Raw genomic sequence first — 13,169 nt, forward strand, 5'->3', positions numbered from 1 at the left:
CTCCAGCCTCCCTGGGCAGGCAGCCTACAAAAGCATACCTTGAGTGTTGTCCTGCAAGATTGGGCCCCTGGGAGCAGCTCCTGGGAGTGACATGGGCCTAACCCTGTGGGACAATGGGCAAGGTCCATGTGGCCCACTGAAGTGGATCAGCTGTGTTGGGATACATCCCGGCGCTGATGTGCTTCATTTGGCAACATTGTTTTATACCCAAATACTGCTTTGTGCCCTTCTCTCCACCCATGACAACGCATCCCACCACAACATTTGAAACACTATCTGATTTTGATATCAGATGGTACAAGGGGCAAGTGTTCAGGAACAAGAAAAAAAAGGTACAAGAAACTGCTATTATTTAAATACTAACTGTGATGCCGCAACCCTGGACCGATGGAACAAAAAAGAAAAACACGCAGTGATGGTAAGTGCTTTGATTGTCAGGTTTTGGAGTGCCCTTGGTTTATTTTAAAAAATAAAAGGAAAACCAAGATCTGGAAAAAGAACATATACCCCTGTAACATCTTTTCCTGGCATTTACCACTGGAGTGAAGTATGATCATGTAGCCAGTGTGTTACATGCTGTATCAGAGAACAACTGATTTAGCCATATGCTATCTATTGAAAGGTAGACTGAAGATGTACGTGAGCCCAGCAGGAACCTTTGTTTAAGCTCTTATCTTCGAAGTTGTTCTGCTCCTGTGTACTTCATAAGGTCTGCAGGAGAGACAAGAGCAAAGCATTTCTGCACACTTCCAAATGCTGTAGACAAGAATTATGATACTGGGAGAAATGGTTGCTTTTCCATAACTATAATTTGTTCCAGGTGCTCCCAAATACAGACACAATTAACTTAAAAGACACCCAAACTTTTTGCTGTTTTAAGAATTAAGTCTCATTGATTTTTTTTTAAGTTTGGATAAATCAAGTACTATTTAAGATTAGAAATGGCTCCTTTTAATTATCCTGTAAAGTGTCTCGGCCCCTTTCCACTAGTCCCAGGAGGGCTTATTGCTTCCCAATGGACAATCTAAGAAAATTTTACTAGCTACCCCTTGGCAGCCTGACTCTTGTTTTTGTTTAATTTTCTGTAAGAGGCCACAGTGCTAAGAGCTTTATAAATGCAGATAGTTTAAACAGAAGGATTAGATCTATTTAAATATTGGCTCATCTTGTGGGCAGTTTTCAAGGATGGCAATACTAATATATTTAATAAATTAACATTATTTGAAATCTGGGCATGCTTTTCCTTCATTAAAGCTGACAAGCACAGGGAAAGCTTGTCGGTGTATGTGTATGTATATAGAGAGATATATCCTACTGTGGCAAAATCTGTCAGCAACCAATGCAAAGAACCTGGGGTGATGCATTGCTTGCGTCCAGCACATTCTCACTGATTAGTATTTTTAATGATTCTGGAATACACCTCAGATAATCTATTTCTCAGTCTGCCTTTCTGCTGGCAGCTTTTTTTCCAGCAAAGTTTCAAAGTATACAAGGAGAATATGGATGCTGGGTCCCAGCCATTATTAGCTTTGTCACTCTGTTCACTTCTTTAAAAATAAATTCATTCATTCCTTTTATTTCAGTTTTTTAGAAGACTGCACAATATTATTGCCACAATAGAAAGGGGGAGGGAGGGGGAAAGATTAAAAGATACTTTAGGAAATTCCAGAGCCAAGAACCTTGTTTGAAAAATAGTTAGTGCTTCCAAGTAAAAATGGTAAACTTAGCCGTCACATCACTTACAAAAAACCCTATAAAATTATAAAAGCAAGGAAGTGAGTTGTAAAGGACATCACAAATCTTATTCTTTCCATATAGTCAACTTTAACAAATAGCTATCATGTAAAAAGGAACGCATGTTTCATCACAGCAAAATTTTAACTCTAACCCAAAGTTAGAATGGTGAATACCATTCTTTCCACAATAACCTGGGAATGCATACACATGTGTTATAATAAAAAATCTGTATATGAAAAGAATTCAACATTGATTAGGAAAGGTCTGGTGAAACCAGCTGTGCTGGAGAATAATAGCCTGATCCTGCTCTCGTTGGAATCGAGATATCAATACCTTTCTTTCATTTCACCTCTCTCAGTACTGCCCTTCCCTTTTCCCTATCTTTTGTATTTAAATGACTTTATTCCTGTCCTTTGAGTACCCTTGTTCTCTGCATGTTCATTTATAGCATTTTTAAAATAGCATGTTGCCTACAAAAGCTGTACCTTTCTGAATGAGTTAGGCACTGAGGTGCCAGCCTACCCTGTCTTCTGACCTACCAGAGCAGGATGTACTAACACCCATAAGAGACTCCAACAAGACAGGCAAGTTCTTAGCTCTTCTCGGGATTTTTCCTGGAATCATTATTTGTGCTGTGTCCTCTGTTGAGGGAATTTAAGATTTCTTCCTGGCAGTAATATTTACCCAATTTCAGGACCACCTATCTCCATGGGTTGGATTTCCTCCACCCACCAATGGGTAGTTATTCCATGACCCAGATGTAGCCCTTTGGACCTCCCAGAACACCCTATGCTATAACCTGGAATATTTATTATAAATGTCAGTTTGTCTTAGGGAGGGTTGGCTAGAAGTATTTTCAGAGCCTGCATTTATTGATGTTCCATAAATGGCCACCTGGGTATAACTGCGCATTGCATGAATATGATTGGCTGCTTGTAACTAAAAAGGCATTACCTGTTTTTGATGCTTCACTCTGACAGGTCTCAGCTTCTATTCATTTACAAATTCAATTTGTAAGCAGTCTGAAATATGAACCAGGTCCTTTGTTAACAACCAAATTAAGTTGGCTGACACTGAGGTTTTAAAACATTGCTAATGCCTCTGCACAAAGATCCCTTTCCTTAATTAAGCATTTCATATTTGCTATTCAAATACTTATAAAAATAATACCCAAAACATAGCTAACACATTTTTGCAGTATAGCCCCATAATCTGGGCTGAATATTTTTCTTCCGACACATTCATGGTATACATCAAATGAGCAATTAACATGTCTGCTCTGAATATATATGATGAAATAATTCATCAAAATCCTAAAAAGTGTATTGACATGATATTGATTCAGAAGGATATTCATGCTGCTTGAGGCCAAGCAGTTGCACTTTCAGCTACACTCTTCCCCCCTCCCCTTTTTCAAAATTTTCAAGCAGGTCTCTCTGCACGCTTTTCCAGAGAGATGCTTGCAAAAAGCAAAGATCAATATACAAAAATGTACCCATACCAAACAGTTAGGGGTACCATCAGCTTCAAACAGTGAAACCCATTTGAGACCCATAAAAATAAGGCAGTTCAGAAAAAACAACATAGGAAGTCTATCCTGAAATCGTTCCACTGTATTCAGGTGCAGATCATATCTCATGTACTCATCTCCTGTACCATATGTGCTAGGATTGCTTTTAGCACCTAAATATATAGAGACAGTCCACAAATGGCTCCAATTTTCTCGTCAAGATCGAGACCCAAATTTTATTAAAAGCTTAAGGGTGCTTGAATCCAAGGTTTCAGTTTGGTCTGCTATGGAGATTTTGGAAATTCAGAGTTAGTCCCAAAGTCTGGAGGAATCTTGATGCAAAGCTGGTATCTTTAATAGTTTTGAAATGTATCATGTTACCAATCTGTTCAAAATGGTTTAATTATCATTGTAAATTAGGGTGGCCTCATATAAGATACATCTTCACAGACTTACACTATTGAGTGTTTTTGTGTAAAGACTGAATGCTGTTCTTGTAGGTTGGAAGCATCTCTCACTTGTCATGGTAAATTTTGACTGAAGTTTGACAGCCTTATTGTTTTATTTTCAGCTGAAATGAATAGCCAGGTTGAAAGTATAAATGAATCTACAGAAAGCCAGCCAGAAGATTAACTAATAGGTAAGTATCTAATGACAAGTGTTTTCACTGCAAGAATTCATACTCATACTGGGTCCGTCTGGGGGAGGGGAGAAAGAAAGGTGTCACAACCATCATTAGAATATAGAAAACTGGAAAAAGAAACATAGACCAGAAAGAAAAAGATAAGTTTATTACTTTTCTTAGCTAACATGACTTACAGTACACAAAGCATAAAGCTATCTATTGGACTTTAATTGTCAAATAAATGTTATGATACCATGCTACAACTGTAACTGATTTAGACAGTGCACAGTCTCATATGATCAAACCCTAGACAGCAGCAATATAAGTAATGGAAGAGTAACTGAGTGAACATTTTTTGTCATTACTTAGGAAAATGACAAGCAATTTATACTGGTTGGAATTTAGTTCAGTTCTCTGAAATCTATATTCTGGGAACAACAGGTTTGTGTCAGGAGGGTTTTATTGCCCTTGGCTCTACAATGCCTGAAGTCACTTCTAACTAGACTGCTGTAAAAACAAGGCTGAAGTCAGTGAGCTGCCTTTTTGAGCTTTACTGCTTTATATACTAAGTGATAGTGCCATTGCAGAAGTACATACGTGATGATTGTTATTGCAGCCGAAATGGGAAAGAATAGTTAGGCTTGTAGACATAAGCAGCCTGACGCGTAGATAAAAATGAGTAAGCTGCAGGAGATACCAAATTCCATTGCACACCCCAATTACACAAAGCAATTTTGATCCCTAACAAAGATGTGAAGTTCTGAAGCAGTAATGCATACCTCTTCCTCTGTGTAGGACTATTATAAGATGCCAATATCATGTACAGCAAGATGGGTTATTTATGCTTGTAATGGGATTTCATGTAGCTCAAGACCGAATATATAAGCTTTACAACAGTGGCAGCTGTGTCACCAAGATTTAAAAAACAAGGTCTTACATCTGTGTGTACCCCTTTGTCCTTGTCAGTATCTTGACAATACACTGCCATACTGCTGGAGAGAGAGAAATATGGCTGATAGGATCCCCATTAAAAACTACTGAAGCAAAAAATAAAAAAGCACCTCAAAAATCAAAATATTACTTTTTCTCACCGTTTATTAGTTTCTGATTATGCATTGCATTAAAAGGGTAGAATGCTTGTTATTAAACAATTGATTGGAAGGTTAATACCACCATTGATTTAAAAATATGTATATTTGACAGTCATAACAGCTTTTACCCAATCTGCAAGATGTTTCAGTCTTTTACACCATGATTTCTCACCAAATACATATACACCTGAATATATTTGGGGTGATGTCACCTAATTGTATTTGAGGTAGGTGAGATGGTGATGATGATGATGATAAAAAATATGCAGTATTTAGCCCTCTTCTAGCTAATTAATCCTCTCATTTACAAGGTGAGCCATGGCAGTATTACCCCCTTTCCACAAAGGGGAAATGCCAGTCAGAGAGCCAGAGTGGCTTGCCTAGTGCTACAGAGCATGGTTTCTCAACCTCTTTCTTCCTGAAGCTTCCCCTGCAACTCCCAGCATGCTCTAGGAACTCCATGGCCCAGCTCCCCAGCCCTGCCTGCACAGCCCCTGGTGCAGTGGGGATGGCTTAGCAGTGGGGAGCCCCAGGGCCCTATTCACCTGAGCGGCAGCAGTGCAGAGTCCGGTCCTCAGTGCCACCCACAAGCAGGGCAGGTGGGGTGGGCTCACCCCTGCCCCTTCCTCGGCACTCACCTTAGCCTTGGGGGGGGCCGAGGTGGCTTTTCCCCGCATAGAGCCAGGCAGACCCACTGAAACCTGCTCACAGTCCCCCAGGGGACCACGGACCCCTGGTTGAGAACCGCTGCTACAGAATATTTTAATGGCAGATCCAGGATTAAAACTAAGGATTCAGCTACTCCCAACTTTGCGCAAGCCTCTAGACTATTCTGCCTCTTTGCTTTAATTACAAGCAGAGGGTCCATACAAAACCAGATTGATCAATTTGCTAAATTTTGAAGGCATGATCCTTTCTTGGGTCATTTAGAGCCAAGCAGATACTTCTGGCAGAGTTGCCGGATATTATTTTCAGATTTTTCCAAGGACTGGTCGCCAAAATGTATATTAAAAATCCCAGCAAACCTGCTGTTGGTATCAAGAAACTGAAGGCTTGTTATTTAGCATTGTTGTGAAGAAAGAAGTGATAATCTGTAGCATCCATCACAACCGTGAGTTAAAATACAGCTGAGACTACAGCCTCAGGGCTCCTGTGGTTGGTTGGTGTCCTCCCATCCATTTTGTTTCTGCCTTTATTTATGTTAGTGCCTTTATTTTATGTCCATTTGAGGAGCCAGGTTAGCAAATACCTACACAGCATTAGCACAGGGGAACCGTGAGGTGGTGTTTGCAAAGGGAAGAGACAGTTTGTTCCTTGTGTAGAAAAGCCATGGTATTTTTCAGTGTACACAAGCCAGCTGTTATATTTGCAGCCCTGTGGACTATGAATCCAGGGGCAGGAGAGGGGGACAAGTGCTGGCTTCAAGGACAAAACAGTAAGCTCCTGTGTGAACAGTTAGCTGTGCCTCTGGGAATCGCAGTCAGACTCACTGTAAAAGAGGAGGAGGAGAAGTGTGCTCACGGCTCATGGGCACTGCAAGCTGAAGAATAGAAATGTTGTGCTCTTTACCTGTGTGTACTCAGTGCAGTGGAAGTAAATTGCAATCTTTAACTTTGTTGTCAAATACTTATGGAAGGGTGGAAAGGGCCATCATTCCCATAGTAGTCATGGCACAGATTTGAAAGATGAGCAAGAAGGACTGCTGAACAAGATTGGACCAGAGCTCTTCTTATCTCATAACCTAGGCACAAAATGTGATGCACAATATTTACAAGTATGGAGAGACATGTGGACTAATTTAGTAGTTAGTTCATGGGGCAGAAACCAGCATTAATCTTGTGAAGGTTTTCTTAGCACGAAGACTCCTGACTGGCTACACCACTCTGAAGTGCTGTCTATACTGGAGACACTAGAAATCATGACATCTTATTTCCCAGAGGTTATGTGATGCCTATGTTCTGTGTGGTTTTTGGAAGCCAGCATGTTAGACAACTGTGCTTGAAAGGACAAGAGTAGACATTTGGGTCTATGAAGATTTTTGGTTTGATTTAATTAGCCATGTGTTTTTTCTCCTCCTGTCATGCAGGAACGATAGGAGAAGAGAACAATGCGGTGAAACTCGACCGGCAGTCATTGGCATCGTATGGCATCATTCTGACTATCAGCAGAAAGAGCACCAAAAATGTGCTCAGTGGGATGGATGGGAGGGGGAGGGAGGTCAGGGAAAATGAATCTTTGCTTTATTTCCTCTTAATTCTTGGTTGCATTTTGTTCTGTAAACCTGTTTAAAAGAAACGGAGCTTCCCAACTTTAGTTGTGGTGTCCCAGTTCTAACATTTTTTGCATTGTCTCTGCAATTATAGCAACTTCTTTTGAACCAGCAGACCAGATCAGAGCTAGTTTCCACCCCCACCCCGTTATTGTTAGCCTCCTGACTCGCTTCCCACTTATGGTGCATTATTCAGGGTGATCTATGGGAATGGGACTTCCCCCTCTCCTGCTATTCTCTGGGATATGTTTGGGGGATTTGTTTTGAGAGCATGAACATTGCAAAGGAATGTTATAATCCACAGAGAACAGCTGATCTTAGGACTTTTAAGGAGCAGCTGTTTCAGCCTACCCAAAAGAGCGAAGGTGCTGCAGGCTGCCACCTCCTGCCACTTCCAGGACTGTCAGTAGGAACTTCTGACTGGATGTGCCAACGCAAAATATTTAGAGTTTGGGAGACCCTGATTACTGCCACCTTTGAGCTAAGAAAAGAGCTAACAGGATCTTTTTAGTGCATGATAGACTCAGACTCGTGCTTTAACTGTATAGGCTTGATGTTTTGGGACCTTGTTGCTCCTTTGTTCACTGAATGGAAATGTCTTTTGCCCACTCTAGATCTCTTTAAATCTAAAATATGATTAGCATATACTTTGCAGTGGATCAGCTGGTGGTATAGACTGTGGTTGAAACTGCTACCACCTAGTGTAGTTTTTAAAATAGATTATATTCTGACCTCTGCAAGTTGAGGCTGCATGCCTAAAAGTTAGTATTTCAGATAAGTATTAAAGTACCTGTGGGCAGTTAATGTTTTGTTGAACTTGTGGGTAATGGAGGATAACAGGTATTAAGCATCCAGCTTATCTTTAAATATGGCTTATGGCTTTAACAACTTCACTGTTCCTTGTGTCAGCCCTCATTATATTTTCCTCTGCATATGCATGGTTTTAAAAAAAATGCAATTAACAGCTATTTGGTTAAGAATGTTTCACCATATGTCATTTCTTCTGTCAGCAAGTGCTGCGTTCAAATAAAAGTGGGGGTTTTAATGTACACTTTTCAACTGTACTGTAAATTAAATTGATACACGGTACACAACACTGAGGGAGCGCACAGCATGGGTCCAGGGTTTTATGTTCTACAGACTACATTTCAGCTGCTTTTAAAGACAATTAGCCATTGAAAAAAATAGTCTGGGGGTCTGTTCTGTTTTTCTTGAATATGCACAAACACTGAAATAATTATTTATTGGCTTGCAAAAAAAAGAAGACTGGAAGATGTCAGCCCTGTTTTGATTATTAGCGATAATGGACTTACCTAGATGTAGCTGTGAGCAGAATATGCCCCTAAATGCATGCACTAGCAGCTATACAGTTTGATTGCTGCTGGCATGTGCAGGCTGATTGGAAATGGTGACAGGACAAACAAGGATTTGAGAGTAAAACAGGAGCCCCAGGCTTGTCCATATGAGCATGGCCTCTGGCAATGCTGCCTAGCATCTCCAAGCAAATTGTTCTTTTGTATTTCTCAGGCAGGAGCTGTAAAACTCCTTGAGGATCAGGGGGATATTGTTGACTGTCACTTCCTATAGTGTCTTGAACCCTTTATGACAATAGCATTAGGGAAGATGGGGAAGGGCTCATTTATAAAAGATTTCTATTTGAAGACTAATGGATGTTTAACATGAGTGTTGATCAGCTTTGAAAGGAGCAAGAGCTCAGACACCATGCATCCAGTTACTTCATTTTAATACATCACCAGGGTCATACTATACTTGCTATGCTGGACTTCTCGTTCCCTTTGAAACTCCTGTGCCTCTTGACTCTCCTGTCTCTGTTAGCTTGACAGAAGGTATCGCTTGCTATATGTCATTTTCCTGCTGTCTCTTCATTTGTTGTTTCTGATTGATTAAAACTCGATAAGCAAAGGATTTGAGGCTGGGTATCAGCCGCATACAGCATATTTCATACAGCACATTTCCATATCAGATGTTTTGCCTTCCATAAAGGGAGAATTAGTGGCTCGGAGGTGAGAGAATAAGTTCATTAGGTAACTAGTATTAATTCTCCTTTTGTGTATTCCCTTTAAAAAGGGCGAGATTGAAGGCCTTTGCCTAGCAGAGGTAGGGCAACTCCTTCATAAAGCAGAAAAAATGTGTTTGGAAAATCAAACACTTTATGCTTTTCAAATTCCCCTAGAATGCAGAATGGACCCGAACCCCAGCTGGTATACATTTGTCATCAGCTGAGCTGAGGATCAGGCCCTATATGTTTGAGGCTTAGGCTGAACGTGCATGCTGGTATCACACTCTCCCACGTACACTGTTTAAGAACCACAGTATATCCTCTACCCCTCTGACAAGCAAATTTTAGTTTCATCAAGGAGCAGAGAAGGAAGATTGACAAGAGACTGAATGGAGGGCAGCATTAAAATATTTAAAAAATGAGAAGAGAATCCTCATGCTTCTTGTGAAGACTGATATTAAAAATAATTAACGACAAAAATACTTCACCTAGCATCTGTTCTAACCCGTGACTAATTTCATTGCCATTCTTGCTTAACCTTGGTCTGCTGGCAGCAACAATTCTTTGAAGTGGTAGAAGATTTGCCTGAGGATGCTGCAGCAAAGTGTGAAGCCAAGGCAGGTAGTGTAGAATAAGAAAATGTACGAGTTGATTAAATCTTAAGTCCAATTTTCAGACATGACTCTGTGGCTTGGTTTTCCTCTCTCCCTCTGTCCTTCCCTTCCTTTCTTTCTTCCTTCCTTCCTTCCTTCATGTGGCTCTAGGGTGGAATTGGTTTAGGGTTTTTTAATAAAAATAAATAAATGGGTTTTGTTCATTTGGGCAATGTGAGTTCTTCAAATTCTTTAAATACTGCTGAACCAGTGCACCCTGAATGCGGTACTATTGATTTTGCTAGAGCTACAGAAGTACAGGGAAGTAGTCTCTGCAAAGAATTAATATCAGCAATGGAGTAATTGCACCATAGCGTAGATTTTAAGAACTCAAATTTTATCACAGCATGTGGCAGGTAGAGAATAGAAGCCCTACATTAGTGGTGTTTGCATACATAGCATCAAAATATGCTTTTAATGTAATAGTTCCAATTTTTAAAAGTGCTTATTCTAGAGTTAGGAGCAACAATCTATTGTTCCTCCAGTGAGTGACTGCTTTGATGATGGACAAGTTTCCTTTCATAGAAGCTTACAAAGGAGACGTCTGAGACTCTGTCTGTAATATTGGGTCACATATTCACTGCAGCTAATTGTAAATCTTTCTATGAAGCACTGAAAAGCCTCTTTGTGAATTAACACTGTTCTGCTTTATGCACTTGATTAAAAAAAAGACATTTCTCTATATGCAGTGCATGTCTGCTTTGCTTTTAAAATTACAAAGTTAGCAGAATATGTTGGATATATTTTCTTGGGAAATAGGGTTTTTATCATATGATTCATCAAGGATTTGCCTTACCCTAACATTTGTGATATACAGGAAAGTCAGAAAAATGTAATTTTTCTTGATCAAAAATATGTTTTTACTTAAATGCGAATAAATGTAGTCTGTTGCTTGCAAAATGTCTTCTGATATATGCTAGTGGCTAAATAGGTTAATACATGCCTCTTTTTGTTAATCTGCCATTTAAATGCTGAATTTGCTTATGGATCTGTTCTTTTCTCCTTTTGTCTGTGCCATACATCTGAAAACTTAAGGAAATGATGCCTTCATACTACAATGTTTGTTAAAGCAGAATATTAATAAAACTTGTTCAGAGGACAAGGCCATGCAGCTTGTGTGTTTCCAGCTTCGCTGAGTATGCAACAATAATTTTTGTGATTAATAATGTATATTTCAGATTGAAGTGTAAGAGTGCACTTCAGATTCTTTATTTAACTGGATCTTTCACCTAGTTATTTCTTGTTAGAAATGGATACATCTGAGGGATTTTGAAGGACAGTAATCAGAGAGAGAATCAAAGCTTCTCAGCCTGAGGAAGAAAAGGTTGATCAGTTGATCACATCGCTAAACCAGAGACTTTATAAAAAACTTGGCAGTTATACTGATCCTACTTCTCCATCATGGTATACTTTGTATAGTCATTTATATCAATAAGACTGGCTGTGAAGGGGATTCAAAGTACTGTAAAATCAGAACAGTGATGTTTTACACCTATACATAATGCAAGACACAGACCTTCTCTTTCCCTCTCTCTAGTTTACTGCTACATATATGTTCCAGGTTTACAGCATTTACTGGTGTTTTTAAGGGGGAGAGGAAGTCTGAGAGTGTTGTTTCTCAAAGCATTTAGTAAGCTAAACTATTTGAAGCCATGTCAAGATGAGCACCAAAATTTCCAGGCAAGCATGTGGAAGTGGTTGCAAAGGAAATAGTTAGGAATGGCTAAGTACAGATGTTCAAAAAGTCCAAGGAAGAATCAATCTAACTTTCACAGCTTCCTGTAAGTAGCCTAGGTTAAATCGGTAGCAGACGGTATGCATGTTTGCACTTTGGTGGAAGGGGGCATGCAGGCTGCCTGCACTGGCTGAGGTCAGTAGGTTGGGGGTACTCCTACTCACCTCCCAGCATGCCCTGCAGGCACCCTGAGTTGCCAGAGGCTGCCGAGTACCTGGGCTACCCGTGATTGGCTGCTGGGCACAGACAGGCATGCCCCCAACTCCCTGACACATCAACACAGACTGTGCCAAGCTGTAGGTTTCCAGAAAAGCCCCAGAGCAAGTGTCCTTCGTCATGACTTGCATGTTCCTCTGTGTCTCAGTATGCCCAAACCTTGCCATGGCACCCTACTGCCCATGCCCAAGCAGAAGTTGCAGCATGTCTACTTGTTGCCCATTGTCACTGTCACCAGAAGCTGCAGGACATCACACATGCCCACCTGGACACAAAGTGGCAGCTGGTCACCATGGCACATGACTTAATGCCTCTGAGCCAGCAGCCAGACATCCCACATGGGGCTACCCACCACACCCTGCACCCACTAAGCATCATGGGCTTTCATGTGGCCAATGGGGACAAGGCCACCCAGGACTCGATGGACACTGGGGTGCTCTACCACCACCTCCAGACCACCAAGCACCAGTTCTGGACCAACACCACCAGTACTGTTTGGTGAGAGTGGATTGTCCTGGGCACCTGGGTCTAGCACTAGCAGGCAAAACAAAGAAGTTCATGGGCATTTCATAACACAACATTAAAGTACACAAGTTTACAGCAAAAAAACACAACTTACAGGCTACTCCATAGTATAAGGAATGAGGACAATCTTAACCAGTTACTTAAACAGACAATGGTACAGTGATTGTGCCAAAAGGGAGGGAATAATATGAGGAAGCAAAACAGGTTATCTTAAAGTAACACTATCACCCACAACTAGTCCACTTAACTAGAATGCCTCAATAACCACAAAGCCAGGGGCCTCCTCCTCTGTGGAAACCCCTGTCTCTTCCCCTTCCTGAGACTGCAATCCCCTACCCGGGTAACTCATGACTCCCCAGCAGCTCTGTTGGGCTTGGCTCATCTCTCTCACTGTGGGGTTGGCTGCTGGGGTTTCCCCCCCTTGCTGGGATGGCCGCTTCATCTTGCTGTCGCTTGCTGCAGGAAGGCTGGAGCTGCCTCCTACAGCTACCCGGGCCTGTCAGCCCTCTCAGGCCCCACTCTGTGAACTGTGGGGGGGGATCCTGCCTCTCACAGGGATGGGGTCCCATGCTGCCTCATGCAGCCGTGGGGGGTCACTTCAGCTCCATCCAGGCCCCATGCACCGCTTTGTGCACTGTGAGGGCTTCCACCTCCTGTAGGGATGGAAACCTGTGCTGCCTTATGCAGCTGCAGGGTCCCTTCAGCTCCTTCCAAGCCCCATGCCCTGCACTGTGCACCACGGAGTTCCTGCCCCTCACAGGGATGGGGACCTGCACTGTCTCTTGCAG

The 13,169-nt window shown here is 41.4% G+C and overlaps 1 protein-coding gene across 1 annotated transcript in view; it reads left to right on the top strand.

Annotated features, from left to right (window-relative positions):
* MACROD2 (MACRO domain containing 2) overlaps window positions 1-11,007 on the top strand; it is a 1,830,990-nt gene extending 1,819,983 nt beyond the window's left edge. The window contains exons 18-19 of the mRNA XM_019516252.1: window positions 3,819-3,887; window positions 7,050-11,007. Coding sequence (XP_019371797.1) covers window positions 3,819-3,880 — 62 coding nt within the window. The 3' untranslated portion in view covers window positions 3,881-3,887; window positions 7,050-11,007. The remainder of the gene's footprint in view (window positions 1-3,818; window positions 3,888-7,049) is intronic.
* The last annotated feature ends 2,162 nt before the right edge of the window (window positions 11,008-13,169 follow it).

The sequence above is a fragment of the Gavialis gangeticus genome, unplaced genomic scaffold (assembly GCF_001723915.1).
Source record: "Gavialis gangeticus isolate Ggan-Ray unplaced genomic scaffold, GavGan_comp1, whole genome shotgun sequence".
Classification (NCBI taxonomy): domain Eukaryota; kingdom Metazoa; phylum Chordata; order Crocodylia; family Gavialidae; genus Gavialis; species Gavialis gangeticus.